The sequence below is a fragment of the Podarcis liolepis genome (assembly GCF_965112155.1).
Source record: "Podarcis liolepis genome assembly, chromosome: 14".
Taxonomy (NCBI): domain Eukaryota; kingdom Metazoa; phylum Chordata; class Lepidosauria; order Squamata; family Lacertidae; genus Podarcis; species Podarcis liolepis.
The window spans coordinates 17871631-17888276 of NC_139569.1; the positions used below are offsets into that span (position 1 = coordinate 17871631).

At 43.4% G+C, this 16646-nt stretch overlaps 1 protein-coding gene and 2 long non-coding RNA genes across 10 annotated transcripts in view; 1 reads left to right on the forward strand and 2 right to left on the reverse strand.

Annotated features, from left to right (window-relative positions):
- Nucleotides 1-133: 133 nt before the first annotated feature.
- Nucleotides 134-603, reverse strand: LOC310692731. The gene is made up of 2 exons (XR_014518867.1): nt 475-603; nt 134-339 (listed from the first exon to the last, which is right to left on the reverse strand). It is a non-coding gene; the product is annotated as an uncharacterized lncRNA (long non-coding RNA).
- LOC310692721 lies at nt 334-8596 on the forward strand. Its single transcript, XR_014518850.1, has 3 exons — nt 334-1239; nt 1505-7755; nt 8466-8596. It is a non-coding gene; the product is annotated as an uncharacterized lncRNA (long non-coding RNA).
- The window catches only part of LOC310692640 (ankyrin repeat and fibronectin type-III domain-containing protein 1-like), a 346685-nt gene continuing 337898 nt past the window's right edge, over nt 7860-16646 (reverse strand). For 7 of the 8 annotated variants that reach the window (XM_083473610.1, XM_083473609.1, XM_083473608.1 and 4 more), the window contains 3 exons: nt 14804-15011; nt 11250-11905; nt 7860-8745 (listed from right to left, as the gene is read on the reverse strand). In XM_083473610.1, the coding sequence (XP_083329736.1) occupies nt 8458-8745; nt 11250-11905; nt 14804-15011 (1152 nt within the window). In that variant the 3' untranslated portion in view covers nt 7860-8457. The remainder of the gene's footprint in view (nt 8746-11249; nt 11906-14803; nt 15012-16646) is intronic. The other variant, XM_083473614.1, reaches the window with a different exon arrangement.

The window sequence follows — 16646 nt, forward strand, 5'->3', positions numbered from 1 at the left end:
TTCAGGCAACCCTCAAGATGGCAGCATGTGCAGACACTATGGCACCAATCCTGCAGGGAGTTCTGCACAGAGAAACTCCAATGGACCGTTTCAGGACTGGAGCCTAAACTACAAATAAAGAGAGCTTGAGCAATTAAAGGGGATAGGATCAATGTTATTTATATACACACACATATACACAAGCTCCAGTTGCGGGCTGAGCTCATTTTTATAAAAACTTTAATCGTGCTTGGAAGAAAGGAGACTTGTCAGTTTCCCTGTATGATTATGATTGGTTTCATTTTCTCATCCTTCTGCTCAAGGCCTACTGGCTGTTTTTTTCTGCTCTGAATTCCAGCACTGCAAAAGAGGATCCAGCTCTCTGTCCATGATCCTTGCAGATTTAAATACAACAGACTAACAACGCTATTTCCATGCTTGTGCATGGACAGGCATTATTTTTCTAGGAAAGCAACAACATCCTTCAGAACTTACACTTCAGAATTATCTCAGTGACATCGTTTGAAGACATTCATGAAAACAGCATCATGGCACAAGAAGGAAAGATGGGATCACTCTCAGCAGCACAGCCATGTTTACTACAGACCACAGTTTTGATAATAGTTGCAGCTAACAAAGAGGCTTAGCAGCCAACAAAACATCATGCTATTGGATGTACAAGATCAGCCAATCACAGTCATAGTAACAAAACACCAACAAAGGAGAGGAAAGGAAAAGTTAAGAACTAAAGTGTTGTCACAACCAATGCCTTGAAGCACACCTATGACAGCAAAGTCAAATTTCTTTTTTTGCTTTTAAAATGAAAGGGAACATTGTACTTACCACAGATTTTTGCTCATATACAAGTGCAGAGACTTGTCTCTATATCTGGGATAGCACCTACTCCTGGTAGGAAGACAGGTTCAACCTTTGATCTCACTAAGGGAAGGAGTTCCCTGCTCTCCCCCATCAAGAACAAATATGGAGACTTAGGGAAAAGTATTACCACAACCATGCAAAACCAAACAAAGAGAACTGAAGAGTAAAGAGACAGGGCAACTCTATATGGACATTTGTAGTTTCCCCTTATGTGCTTTTGAATACATCATTGCCAGAAGCTCAATCCTAGGTAGGTAGATCAGCCTCCCTACTTTTAGAAGAATGAGAGTTTATAGTAAGTAATTTCTCTCTCTCTCCCCCTCAGGAATACAGAGACATGCCTCTCTATCTGAGATGCAGAAAAGCTGTAATCTCCTCTGAGTGGACTTATACAGTGGTGCCTCGCAAGACGAAATTAATCCGTTCCGCGAGTCTCTTCGTCTTGCGGTTTTTTCACCTTGTGAAGCACGGCTATTAACGGCTTAGCGGCTATTAGCGGCTTAGCGGCTTTAAGAAAAAGGAAACAAACTCGCAAGAACTCGCAAGACGTTTCGTCTTGTGAAGCAAGCCCATAGGGAAATTCGTCTTGCGGAACGACTCAAAAAACAGAAAACTCTTTCGTCTTGTGCGTTTTTCGTCTTGTGAGGTACCACTGTAGTTTGTTTCCGGCATACTTCATGAAATTAGCACCCTCTGCAGAACATTTTGTCCAAAGTCAGCAGCAGCTGATGACAAAGACCCTCTTTATAATGTCTGGTAAACATGTGAACCAATGATCAGACTGCAGTTCTGCAAATCACTTCCAAGGGGGATTGCCCCCAAATACTATAGCAGGTGGTGCTCCTCATAAAATGAGAAGTAATTTGAGATGGTATAATTTTTCCCAGTGCCTTCAAAGCTCCAATATTGGCATCAAGCAATCTAGACAAAGTACCAATGACTATCGAATCACTCAGGAAGGACTACCGGAAGGATATGAAAAGATCCTCCTTCCCAATAGCTTTCCAGACTGAATAGAAATGTGCTTTTGATAAGTTTTCTCCAGAATGGACCATGATGGGGGGCAAGGTTTAGGCAAAGCTAATTCCTATGAAAATGTTAATTGCCCTTCGACATATAGTCCTATCCATATGAACAATACAGAAATCCTTATTTGTGGACAGTGAGCCCAGGCTCTGAGATTCTCCAAGCAAAAGTGATGGAAAAAACTATCTTAAAAGAATCCCCTCCAGGGGAACACTAGGTGAAAACTTGGAGAGGACTGATCAAATCATGAGTGTGTAGTTGAAGTTCCAAGTAGGATATCCATATACCAGTGAAGGATTACTTAAGGAAACCTATGTATGTGAGGATGAAAATTCTCAGGACTTCACTCAGGACTAAGACCTGTCTCATAAAGGTATTTGTACTGAGTCCTTTCTTTAGAAGTTTGTGAAGAAACTTCAGAACATAATTTACTTTGCCCTTTTTCCAGGTGAAAGCTCTTCCTGGTAATGCAGTTGAAGACTTTCAAAGTACTGTATCTCAATAGTATTTCTATTGGTGGAATCCATTGCAAAAGAAAAGAGAGCAGAGGAAATTACTCAAATAATTCATGGCCCTTAATGCCTGTTCCACAATGTCTAGGCTGCTAGTTGGTAACAATTTGGCTGCAGGTGAAACGCCAGCCCTTGCAACAGAAGGCCTGACTTGCTTGCAACTTCCAGGCTCTGCTTATTGACAGAAGGGCTAATGCTGAAAACCAAGGTCTCCAATACCAAAAGAAAGTTCCCCAGGATTACTTTACTGTGTCAGATCCAAACTTGCTAAACTGAGGAAGAAGTGGGATAGAAGTAAATGCATGAGGTTTTTTAGATCAATGCAATGGGAGCACCCCACATTAGGGGACAGTGATTGTAAATAATATGTCTAGCAGATTGTTTTCTGAACTTTGTGAAGAGGTTCATCACTGACATCACTATCAGCTGGAACACCCAAAGGAGTATATTCTATTCAGACTGTAGGGTGTTCTGCTTGCTGAGCCAGTCTTCTGTTAAATTAAGAATTCTCATGTATTTCAATCTGGAGGAAAGGCTATTCTCCCATTCAGTCTATTTTCTATAGTCTGGGTGTAACGGTGTTGATTGAATTCCTTCTTGCATGTTTATGCACATCTTTGCCCAGTAATTGTGTGGGCAAAGGACTGATCTGTATTTGTACTTGGAACAGCAGCAGCAACAGTTTGATCGTTTTGGGTTCCAGGCTGCTGGTGCTCATTTGATACTCCAACCATGTTCTCTGGGCCATCTTTGGTTGAGCTCCTCAACCAAAGAGGCTCACATCCATGGTGATAAGAATGTGGTGGGTTTCCAAGAGATAATCCCCGAAACTTCCATTCTGAAGCCAGTCAATCCAGGCACCAAGCACTGAGCACTGAGCCTACATTGCAATCTGTTATTGGAATAAGAGAAACATCTTATACCGGAGTCCATCATGAAACTTGGTCTATGCTTTTACACCTGGCAGAATATCATGTTCTCCAGAAGTTGAGAATTCCACAGAGTCTGCTTGGTATGAGTGTTGAATGGCTCATGAGTGGATGGAAACATCTGGTTCCTCTGGGTCCAAGACAGCTCAATCATTGCACTAGTTTACAAAACCAAACTAGAATTAGAAACTTGTTGAGTCTGTTTAAATCAAGCAGATCACTTAAACTATAAGAATAACTAAAGTGTTTGGGAAAGGAGAGCTGGTTCTATGGTTTGAATGTCTGTGAGTTGCTGTGTGGCTTTGAGGAGTTGTTGATGTTTACTTTGGCTCCTGGACATAGTTTGTTCACCTTTACTTTTGTATTCTACATAATCTTGCCTCCGAGATAGCAGATTCAATGAAACAACCTATGAGGATTTTGAGGAACTCTTCGACATCCTTCTTCCTGACTTTTGTTGGTGCTTAGGTAACTGATGTGGACTTGAATCACCTGGGAAGAAAGTGCCAGAGACCACCCTCTATCTGTTACAAGGGGGGGGGGGACTGGTGGCAAGAAGAGTAATATATTTTCCTTCCCCATAGGATATGGGACTAGTTTATAGGAGCGGATAGAATATTTACTTTGTTGGCATGTTTGAAGCTTTTAGATTGCTTGGATTTGTAGAATGGCTTGAAGACCTGAAATGACTTGTTTGGGTGTGAATGTTGTCTTCTTAGCCATACGGAGGGATTTTGTATTAGCCTTGTCTCAATTTGAGCAGTTTCAAAGGGAGCCCAAACACCATACAACCCTCAAAAAGGATAGCTGGCCAAACATGTTCGAGTATGTATAAACAATGAACATTTTTAAAGTCTAAAGTTCCTGTGCTCTACTATATTGGAAGCATTGCATTATGTTCCAAGTTACATAGCATCTGTGGAAGAATCCATCAGCACAATAATTATGAGGGAGATCTAACATTCATCCTAGATGGTTTTGAATGTTTCTGTTCTGCAGCAGTAAGATTTGCCACCCAAAGGTGAACTGCTTTGGCAAATGGAATTAGTCTTAAGGCCCTTGATGAAGGCATAGGATGCAGCCACTTTGCAAAAGCTAAGCAGGTCTAGGCCTGGACAGGAGAGACCACCTACAAACCCTTTGCTTGCTGCCTTTTGTTCCACGGAGGAAGGGTGGGATACATCCAAAATAAATAACATGTTTGTATCATCAAGGTTGAGGCCCCCAACTTTGAGAAGTATTGCTCTGTACTTGTCACTGAAGTTCTCAAGGGACCCCTTTCTCTTTTTTTGTAAATAATTTTTATTCATTTTCCAATAAAAAAATCATATTAATAACAAAACAGACCAAATCTTACCACATTAAAAAACACAAAAAATACAGCCAATTAAAATAATTTCAAAGGGGGATTCCCACGTTCTGAATTTCAAGAGATAATGTCTTCATTTATTTTCTGCTTTCTTCTTGGTTGTTTCCCAGTTTTCTAATCCTGATATTAACTATCCTCATCTCTCAGTCCACCAATTGCTGATATGTGGCTCTCTATCTTTGTTTGACGAGTCCATATTTCTATAATCACAGAGGAGGTAAATTGTATTCCATGTTGTTCTCAGTCATATTATTTTGAAGCACAGTCCTCTTTTGATAGCCCCTCCTTTCTCTGCCATTTCTTGCTCTGAAAGGCTTTGGGCTTCCATCCAAGATTAAAATTAATGACGCCATGTTGTCTTTGATATCTCTTAATAAGCTGATGTTTCAAACTGTATCATGGGATGTATTTGGCAGTCAGTCAGTTATATAAATATTGTTTCTGGTTTCCCCAAGAAATAACTACACCAGCTTTCCTGGGCCCTAGAAAAGCTGGCAGGCATCCAGAATTCACCATCACTCTCCAAACCATATATGAAAATATTCCATGCAAGCAAATGCATCTTTTGCAACGTACATCCCTTTTGTGGTTCAAATAAAAAGTATCTCCAGCCTCCCTCAGATAAAGGAGACTCCTTTTTCTTTCTGCATCACAACTGCTACCGCCGCCATTTTCCCTCCTTAGCCTGAGCCACTTTCATATCTGATTTTACTCTGCCAATTTTGATTAGGGCTCTCCGCCGAGGACTGTGGTGCCATGCGGCCAATTAATTTTACACTTCTTTCGTTTCCTTGGATAATTAATTCTTTCTTGGCAAGGTTCACCAAATAATGAAATAGCAAATATAACAAATACAAAAGTACGGCAGCCCCTCACCTCATTAATCAACATGCCAAGATGGGAGCCTTTTTGAAGTCCGAAACTTAACCTCCAGTGACTGTGTAGTTTAGATTTTTCTTTTATCTCTTTCGGTCCAGAACACACCTGTTTTTTGTCCAAATCTTTTTAATTTTTAGAAAACAGGTATCTCCTGCTCGTGGGATTGACTCTGGAGGGTTCCTAGTTTGTGCCATGCATCACCCAGCGTCCCAAGCCCCACATCCTGTTGCGTGAGGCTGTCTCATGGGAGACAGCCATTTCCCTTGGCAGGAAACAGGAAGTCAAGGGACCCCTTTCAATCACCTGGTATGGTATGGCTGTCATTGACATCAAAGCTGCTATAAGAGCACCCACTTGTAAATTTTTGAGTAGTTTGCAGAACTACAGATATTTACAAAAAACTAAGGAGAAAAACCTAAAGCAAGTAGCTTGATGAAGCCAGAACATGCTCAGTAGTTACAGAATGTTGAGTGGTAGTTGGAAAAGAAAAATTAGGAAAATGCTCTGCTTCAGTTGCTTACAGCTTATAGTATCACAAAAGATATGGCTGGCTAGCTTTCTAAATGCTATGATTTTAGAAAGAACTGGGAAATGGGCAATATTTGCCTGGACGCTGAGGAAAGAGATCAGGTCCCCTTGGGTTACTGAGCTAAGGATCCTGTCTTCATAGATCCATCCCATCCTCTTTTTCTCAGAATGAGTGTACAGGTCATTTTTTATTAAAAAGTGAGTAACAGCTCGCCTAGGGACAGTTACACCTGGTCTCAGATTGGGTACCTCTCTCTTCTTTTTAATGTAAAACAAAAGGTCTTTCAGATTGCAGAGGTGATTTAAGCTGTCAAAGTGCTACAAATGATTATGCCCCCCTCCCTGTGTGCAGCCTCTGTAATCTAATTCAGGGTGTTTTTCAGTGATGGGAATATCCCACTCTCTAGTAGGACAGGAGAACAATCTTATAAATGGAATTTGCCCTTAATTCTGGAGTAAGATGGAGTCAAAAAAATTGTGAGGGCATGGAATGGGAAATTAAGCTTATAGAAGGGAAGCATAGAGTGGCTGGGGGAGCCCAGCCAGATGGGTGGGGTATAAATAAATAAATTAAATAATAATAATAATAATAAGGTACATTATATTAAAACCTACAATTGGTCCAACTAGCTAAACATTGTCCACATTGATTGGTAGCAACTCTCCAAGGTTTCAGGTAGGAGTCTCTCCTAACAGTACCTGAAGATGCTGGTGATTGAACCTGGGACCTTCTGCATGCAAGACAAATGTCTCAGGGGGGTTGAGAGAAAGAAATATGTTCACACTAGATCTTCATGGAACAGCTGCCGGGCAGACATGATCTGCAGCAGAGAATTGGAGAATGTTAGCATTGTTTAACTCTTAATCAGCTGCTTTCCCCCTGCAGCCTCTTTCCTTCAGTGCAGGAAAGTTTTTGTGTGGAAAGGGATGCTCTAAGCTTGCTGTCCAGAGATCAGGACTTGTTTGTACTTTCTCCACCCAGAGTGGCTCACATGAACCTTAGGAGAATCATTTCTTCCTCAGATATTCTCTGCTTCTTTCTCATGGGATTGGACAGAAGAGAATCAGTGCCTCGGCAGATGTCAGCTGGTAGGATTGGACAGAAGGGAAAAGAAGGAAGAGAGGATCTTCTTGACTTTGGCACTCAACTTTGTTACCACCTTTTCTAGAGTGGGGAAGGGTACTGTAGTCAATACTCAATTGCATGGGCTATGCACTGCTGTGAGGGAAGGCAGGAATTATCTTTGTTGAGATATTTTCCTGCTTCTCAACTGCTTGGGTGTGTGGTGTGACTAGTAATGGGATTTAGACCAACTGTGCATATATGGGAGTGGTAGCCCATGTCCAGTGCTACTTCCGCTTCTGTGGAGGGGTAACATCTGGCTTACATGATAGGTGTTTCATTTACAATCTTCAACTGCTTGCTGGGAGATGGAAGAAAGAAGCATTGCTTCCCTACACTGTAGGGGAAGGTAGGCAAGTGCTCCTTTCTAGATTCTTGCCTAGGTAGAGGAAAGGGGAAAGCGGAAAGCAAAGCTGCTTAAAAATAAAAGAGAAACTATAGGACTGAAAATAAAGAAAGCAGAGTTCTCAGGACCCTTCTTCCAGACCCACAACACAGCCAGCCTGGGGCAGCAGGGAGTGCCTTTTTCTGGTGAGCTCAAAGGTTGGCTTAATCTTACCCCTAAGAGAAGGTTCTAGTCCAGATGTAAAGTCTTGTCTGTCTCTCCCAACAGTAGAAAGGGCCTTACAGTCCTGCACAGTTTGAACATATTTTATATATTGTGCTGTGTATATTTAAGGTGGAATTAAGAAAATGAAAATAGATTTTTCAAAGAACTATGTGCAATTTCATATTTCTCCAGGTACAATGAGAACACAGATAACAAAACATGAAGTCTTTGTGAGCTCCCTGTGCTCCTCCCACCTCCAGGCCCCAACTCTGGGCCCACTTCAGTCAAAATCCTTCAATGTCACATTCTCTCCCTCCCTTCAACATTCAGAATGAAAAATATAATTAAGTATTGCTTCTTTATCCCCAACCGGCTCTTCTCCTTGCAAAAGTGTCTTCACAAATTTAATTCCATTATCCCAAAGGCTCCTGTACCCCACCCACAGATCTTAGGAGTCATAACAAACAAATCTTGACGTCTTTGGTTAAAACAACACACACACACACACACACACACACACACACCACAGAGCAACACACTGCCCAGTATGCTCCTATTTTGGCCTGTGGTGTCTGGAACAAAAGTTTCTTTTCAAGAAGGAAGCATTAGTGCTGAGCTTTCTGCTCACTGGAAGTTGGATATTCTTCACTTTTCCTTCCTAATCCAATCCATTCCTCCTCCTATCATACAGTTGTTGCTGGCCCATACTGAAACAGGAGAGGGGAAGTCTCTTTGATCCGAACATAGAACCTCCCATCAGGCCAAGCCTTGTGGAGCGAGAGGGGCAGGAAGTCATTTGGAAGCCACTGCTCAACTTCATCTGACACGAACACTAGTCCAAAGTGTTCCAATTGGTCTTCACTGTAGCAGAAAGCTTCTGCATTTCCCAGGACATCGCGTGAGACCTCGTTCATCTCCTGCACCACCAGCTTCACCACATCTTCTGCTGACATCTTGTTCGTGAGGTGCAGCTGTGCAGAAATAGAGGTAAGTAAGAGCAAGAGGAAGGACAAAGAAAGATGAGGGTATACCCAAATAAGCTGGCTCCCCCTAAAAAATAAAGCCAGATACTTAACTGAGAAATTAATGTGCCTTCCTAAACTTATTCCAGTCCCACAAGAATAAAAACTGAGGGCACTGTACTCTAGCATAATTGAATTTGGTGAGCTATCCTAGATTTAATTTGAGATCTGCATATAGTATTGGTGTCCACAGGCCTTCTGGATAAACAAGAAAAGGACTTTTGGCCATGCCAAAAAGAGCAGAACATTGAAGATGTTCTGCTGATGTGGCATAAAAGTTGCCTGATCACTCTTTTTAGGAGCATACCAGTGAGAAATGAGGATAGAAATAGTGATACCATGAAAGCAGCTTTGGAAGATTGCAGTCCAACCGCATCATTTCCCCTTGCTTTCTATAGCAAGGAATATTGTCTAAATGCAAAGAGCTATACGCCATGGCCATACTCACCATGACACCACCACTCCAGAATAGGTGGTCAGGTTTGGCTTAGGTTTGAGTCAAGCTTAGGCCAGGCTTTTTTTCAGTTGGAACTCGCCAGGTGGGCACCATTGCCATTATAAGAAAGCAAGGGAGGCATTCATGATGAGTTTTAGCACCTCTTTTCTGGAAAAATAGCACTGGCTTGGGCTACATACCAGTCATGGCTACAACCACCTAGAACGATATAGAGTATATGACTGCCACCCATTTGGGCTCTATATGATAATTCTTTAACAAACATTGTCTCCTATCTGTTTATTCATTTTATCCAACTGTCCAAAATATAGACACTGTGAAGCCAGACTGAAGTTCAGCCCTGACATTACACACAGCCATAGGTTCAAAGAAGAATCAAAGGAGGCCATGGGCTCACACACTATTATCTGTTCCCAGAAACAAATGCCTCTCTCCCTACTCTAACCTATTTGGTCTTATGCATGATATTTGATAACCCTGGTTAAGGGGTGTTCCTTAATTCAGGACACTGGTTCTGAAAGAGGATCCTATGGCCCACCCCTAATCCCTAAACCACAGTTATATCTGTAATGCCTTCCTAAGCTAATGCTGCTCTAATCAATCAACATCCTTCCTTCTATGCTAGAAAACATCCTTTGATAGTGGACATAAATCACCATTCTCTTTTAAATGTTATGTTATGGTGAATAGTTCCTTAGTCACAAGGTCTGGAAGAGAGGACAACAGAGACGATGCCCTGGTGTCCCATAGTCAACCCAGTGCAATCTATGTATCTACACCCGAATGGAATCTTTACAAAGCTCTTTGCTCCAGTGACTGCAGTGTGATTTATCTTCAGAACAAATGTTGTTAGCCAGAATGGTAAAGTTTATTGGTCCATAGTTTGAACCAATATGACTCGTGATGTGGATGGAAGGTTAATCCTTAACAAGTCAATTGATGCCTAGTGCATTCATATTATTACATCCTGAAGGCTACACTGTAATACCATACCATGTTCAGATCTACACTGTACATCTCCACCCCATTTACTCCATTTGAAAATTTGGCTATTTATGATTCATGAAGCCCTTAGTTAAGAGCATCATAATTAACCACCATAAAAGTGCAACATTGCAAGCCACAATCAGCATTGCAAGCTCAACAACTGAACCTGGCTGATGTGGAAATGAACAACTTACTGGAAATAATCCCCAATAAATAAGGTAAAGGTAAAGGACCCCTGGACGGTTGTCCACTCAAAGGTGACTATGGGGTGCAGTGCTCATCTCACTTCAGGCTGAGGGAGCTGGCGTTAGTCCACAGAAAGCTTTCTGGGTCACGTGGCCAGCATGACTAAACCACTTTTAGTGCAATGCAACACCATGACGGAAGCAATGACGGAACGCCGTTTACCTTCCCGCCGCAGTGGTACCTATTTATCTACTTGCACTGGTGTGCTTTCAAATTGTTAAGTTGGCAGAACCTGGGACAAAGCAACGGGACCTCACCACCATCACGTGGATTCAAACCGCTGACCTTCCAATTGGCAAGCCCAAGAGGCTTAGTGGTTTAGACCACAGCACTACCTGCTAATAAATAAATAAGGTACCGGAGGCAGGAACATTATGTTTCGGGACATGTTAGGTTGTGTCTATAGTGTGGTTTTATAGTGAAAAGGATGTATAATCTAATAAACATAATACATATTCTTTTTGCAAGTGCAAAAGTAAAAGTACAGGGAGCTGCTGTCTGGATGCATCCTCAGATCATATGGAATAATTAACAACAGCATTCCAATTCTCTGTGGCCTACTGACACTACCATTGCCAGTTCTGGGACACAGCCCCAAAAGAAGCAATAGTGAGAAACCCATTTAATGGAAAGTATCAGGAAGGGGAAGGGTCACATAGCCAAATCTAGGAAAAAGGAATACATCTTCTTCCTGAAAGTGTTGCCTCCATTTTCAGTACTGCACTATTGTATTGATGAGCCAAGACCAGGATTTTAATGATACCTTAACGCTTGTTTCTTTGGAGAGCCCTGTTTCGTACTGAGGGCACACACGTAAGGCGAAGGAGCCTGTTGACTTGACCCGGTTTGCTACATGTCCTGGATCTGCTGCCTCCTGGAAGGTCCGAGTCCATTCCACTGAGCGTGTCCGAAAGACAGGCTCAGAGCTCCCTGCAGGACAGCCATGCCTGGGGCTGAATTCTGAGCCTGTCCCAAGTCTCACAGGGCTGCAACGGCCTGCAGTTCTGCTTTCAGTTGGTGAACTGTCAACAGAGCCAGGGCAAGACTTTCTGGCCCCATGGCAAAGGGGTTTTGGGAAATCCAGGCTGCTGGTGCGGACACAGTAGGCCTGCCTCTTCTCTGTGATGCGCAGCAGCTCTATCTGCCGACTAGGAAGCACAAAGTCACTGTCATAAAGCTCTGGGGGAGGCCGAGGCTCCTCTGGAGGAATAGGGGGTGTCTTTAGCTCATGGTTCTGCAGGACGTCAGGGGCACTGTCCCTCAAAGGGCGTGGATTTCTTCTAGTGCAGTACTCAGGCCCTGAAGAGGGGTAAAGAAGGTCAAGCTCTCTGGGGCTTTGGGCTCTGCTGGAGTCATAGTCACTGTCTGTAGCTAAGAATACTTCTGATGAGCCCTCTTCATCTGAGATTCCATGTGAATCTGAAAGAAAATGATAAAAAGATTACTTCTTTATCAGGGAATTATCTTGGAAGAATGTGCAGTAATTCACTCAAACAAGCTGTACAAGTGGACCTGAGGGTCAAACCTTTTTCTACTCCAAGCCTGGGAGTTCTGATTGGCTAGAGCAGGGGTGAGGAACCTCTGGCTCATGGCCAATCTTACTCTGACAGGTTGTTTTCCTGGTAACACAAACTGAATGGCAGTTGCGTTACCTGTACAATCCTGGAGGATGTAACCTGTTTAAAATATTTATGGGCAAGAACACAGCATTATCAGTTTACCGTATTTTTCGCCCTATAAGATGCACCAAACCATAAGACGCACCTAGTTTTTGGAGGAGGAAAACACGGAAAAAATATTCTGAATCCTAGAAGCCAGAACAGCAAGAGAGATCACTGTGCAGTGAAAGCAGCAATCCCTCTCACTGTTCTGGCTTCTGGGATAGCTGCACATTCACTCCATAAGACGCACACACATTTCCCCTTACTTTTTAGGAGGGAAAAAGTGAGTCTTATAGAGCAAAAAATACGGTACTTGGAAGTGATTATCTGGCCAATGATGTTTGTGAATCTCTCCCCAATCTAGTCTCCTTCCTCTTTCTTTTTAAGATTGGAGCAAAAGGGATTCTGACACTCCACTCTTGCCACTCCACTTTTGCCCAGTTTCTTTTCACTGCCAATTTTTAACTATTTTTGCCTGGAACATGTTTATCCCACAATCCTGAAACAGATTCTGCACATGCCTTCCTCATTTTTCTAGAAAATATATATGTACAAGGGAGGTGAATAGTTTAGGTGTCGTTACTAACAAGTAGCTGGCAAGAGGTACTAGAGATTATATTAAAGATTACAATGCATCAGATTCCGACAACTCTAAATTTGTGCTGTCAGGATATCTGGAAGGCCTCATCAAGGTTAATGATAGAAGTTTTCTTATTAAAATGCTTGTGACAAAGATAACTTGGTCTAGATAATGGAAGTTGTGATAGCACTTTCAGCTTTACATGCAGTGGTTAAGGAGGGAAAGACTGCTTTCATATGTAAAGGCCTATAAAGTAGATAAATGCAAGGAAATCAATAGCAAAGAAAAGGAAGCACTTATTTATAAAAATATTTCTATACCGCTGTATCATAAAAAATACACCACAGCGGTTTACAACAATATAAACAGAAAACCAAATAGTAAAATTATAAATGTTAAAAACAAGTTAAAAGCAGAAAGAAATTAAAAACAAACATCAATAGACCATTGTGGGGATGTACTATTAATTGTCTGCGTAGGCCTGGTGGAATAGAAAATTTTTCAGCAAGCTTTGAAAAGTTGACACATAGGGTGCCAACTGAATCTCTATTGGCAGGGTGTTCCACAAGACTGGACTGAGGACACTGAAGGCTTGATTTCTCATGGTTATCAAATGAGCCTCATCAATTCAGGGAACGACCATAGATGTTTCTGCAGATGATCTCAGTGATCGAGCTGGAATATAAAGGTTCAAACGATCCCCAAAGTGCCCTGGACCCAAGTTGTTCAGTGCTTTGTAAATCAATACAAGAACCTTGAACTTGGCTCGGTAATAGGTGGGTAGCCAGTGCTGCTCTTTTAACAATGCTGTCACATGTTCTTGACTAGAAACTCCTCATCAGCAATCTGGCTGCAGCATTCTGCATCAGCTGGAGCAGCCCCACATAGAACACATTATAGTACTCTATCCTTGAGGTTACCAATGCATGGACTGCAGTGGTTACCAGTGCATGGACTATCCCTGTCCAGGAACAGCCATAGTTGGCAAACCAGATGAAGCTGGTAAAAGGAACTCATAGCCACAGGGGACACTTGGGCCTCTAGTGACAAAGATGTATCCAGGAGTACCCCCAAAACTTCTGAGGGAATGCAGACCCATCCAAAACAGGTAACTTGCCAATTTCCCAAATGTTGGAACCACCCACCTAAAGAGCCTTTATTCAGTGAAACAGATTTACCGTATTTTTTGCCCTATAGGACGCACTTTTTCCCCTCCAAAAATGAAGGGGAAATCTGGGTGCGTCCTATGGGGCGAATGCAGGCTTTTGCTGAAGCTTGGAGAGCGAGAGGGGTCGGTGCGCACCGACCCCTCTCGCTCTCCAGGCTTCAGGAAGACATCCGCAGCCTAGGCAGCCCTGCGGTAGGTCCCGCAGGGATGTCTAGGCTGCGGATAGCAGCCTGCTTCCCGGAGCGTCGGGCGCCCTGAAAACAGAGTGCCCGGCGCTTCGGGAACACATCCGCAGCCTAGGCAGCCCTACGGGAGGTCCCGCAGGGATGTCTAGGCTGCAGATAGCAGCCTGCTGCCCAGCGCGAGGGGCGCCCTGAAGCAGAGCGCCCCCCGCGCCAGGCAGACATCCACAGCGTGGGGAGCCTTGCAGGAGTTCCCCACAAGGCTCCCCACGCTGCGGATAGCAGCCTGCCGCCTGGCGGGCGAGGCGCTCTGCATCAGCCAGCCCCACAAGCTCGGGGGACAGCAGGGAGGCGCAGCACCGCCATCCCGCTGTTCCTCGACCTGGTTCTGTTTCCCCGACCTGCTTTTGGGGGGGAAATAAAGGGAAATTTTTTTCCCTTTATTTCCCCCCCCAAAAAAACTAGGTGCGTCCTATGGGACAAAAAATACGGTATCTGTAAAATGGATTTTGAAAAACATCTGGGCAAAGAGAATAAGCGAGAATAAGCTATCTAGGGAGATAAAATGGTAGAATGTCCTTGTCAGAATACTTCCAGAAGAGGTTGTCCAGACAGTTACTGGGGAGGTTTTAGATAAGATACCATGTTAGAGCAGAGGGCTGGACTAGGAGAGGGGATTGATTAGTAGTTATAAAAAGTCCAAAAAAATGCAAAGGAAACTCTCACCAGAGAGCTTGCGGCTCATTTCAGGAGAAGGGGTAGGTGAGGGAAGGAAGTCCAAATGGGAAGAGGTTGATCGTGTTTTCTCCTTTAGTACAATGCTAGATTCTTCAAGAAACCATGTGAGTGGGATGCCACCAGAAGGCTGCTTGTACCGGGCATGCTGCAATGCATCCATCATCCAGCGCATTTCTCGCCAAATCTCCTCCATTTGCTGTCCAAGAGAAAGACACAGAATCAGCTCCTTTTTTGACACTGAAAAATCGTTCAGGAGGCTGCGCAGCAGGCTAGCCACAAGTTTTGCCATCTTTGTATGAGAAGGAGTTGTACACACATATTGATGGATGCTCTTAAAGATTCTCCATGTGGGGTGGATCTGGTTTCTATATGCTTATGTTAATACACATGTAGAGCTTATGCACACTGGGATGTAGTCACTTGGTGTGGCATGGGTAACTTTTTACAGCCCTGAAACTACCCCACACATTCCTTGAAACTCCTTAAGACTGCTGTGCTGTGCTACCAATCTGGATAAATAGGGTTCATTCATTGAACATGTCTCAAACAGGAGCACTTTCCTAGGATTGCGTCATTTCTCATAACTCCCCCTCTAATCCCCACTCCATACTTATTCCCTGAATTCAGGATTTTGCAGAGAAGTAAATTTACCCAAGGCCATAATAGAAGGTGGCATAAGATCAATTTCTTTTTAAACAGTCATTGAAATTCCCTCACATCTTGGCCCTTTGCATTCAAACTGCCAGGCAGTTAAGATCAATCTCAGGCAGGTAAGCTTCATTTTGGTGGTCCACAGCATGTCTTTGGATTTGTGGTTGAAGACAGGAGATGGCCCATCCATTGCATGAAATGTTCATATTGATTTTTAATTGTATTTTTATTGCATGCTTATTTTGTATTTTATTGTGTTACAGTTGGAATTCAGTGTAATTCAAATTGTAATACAATATATATATATAAAAGAATAAAAATACAATTAAAAGCACAGTGATTTACAATTGCTACAACAGGAAGAAAAAGCATTAAGTGGTCTGCCAAGACCATCAGCAATTTTCAAGTGGTCCATGGGGGAAAAGTTTTGGAGTCACTTCTAGGGGACAAATTTGGATTTGACAAGAGACAAGCTTAACACCTAGATGGGCTTGCTGGCTAGAGCTGCTGCATGCCTTTGAGATCCTTCATTATTGACAATAAATCAATCTTAACACAGCACAACACAGCTGAAAGCATGCTGGCATCACCAGCCAGATGCTTTGACTAGTAAGAAACAAAAGTGGGAGTTCTGGGGTAGGAGCTATCCTATAAAACGATGTTAGTTACTTACTACTAATGTTCTTTCTGGTATATGCAGCAGGATCCAGTAAACAGTGAACTAACACTCCCACTGCCCTAGAACAGCCAGGATCATGTTGCTATATATTTTCAAAGTGTGGCTGGGCATCTACCGTATTTTTCACCCCATAGGACGCACTTTTTCCCCTCCAAAAATGAAGGGGAAATGTGTGTGTGTCCTATGGGGTGAATGCAGGCTTTCGCTGAAGCCTGGAGAGCGAGAGGCATCGGTGCGCACCGACCCCTCTCGCTCTCCAGGCTTCAGGAAGCTATCCGCAAGCCTTGCAAGCCCAGCCGGAGTTCCCGCGGGCTCACAAGGCTTGCGGGCAGCAGCCTCCAGCCCCGGCGAGTGTCCGCAAGTCTTGCGCGCCCGGCAGGAGGTCCCGCCGAGCGTGTGCGAGGCTTGGGGCGGCAGCCTGTTGCCCGAAGCACGGGGAGCCCTCCGGAGGGTGCCCCGTGCTTCGGGCAGGTGTGCGCAAGGCTTGGGGCGGCAGCCGCG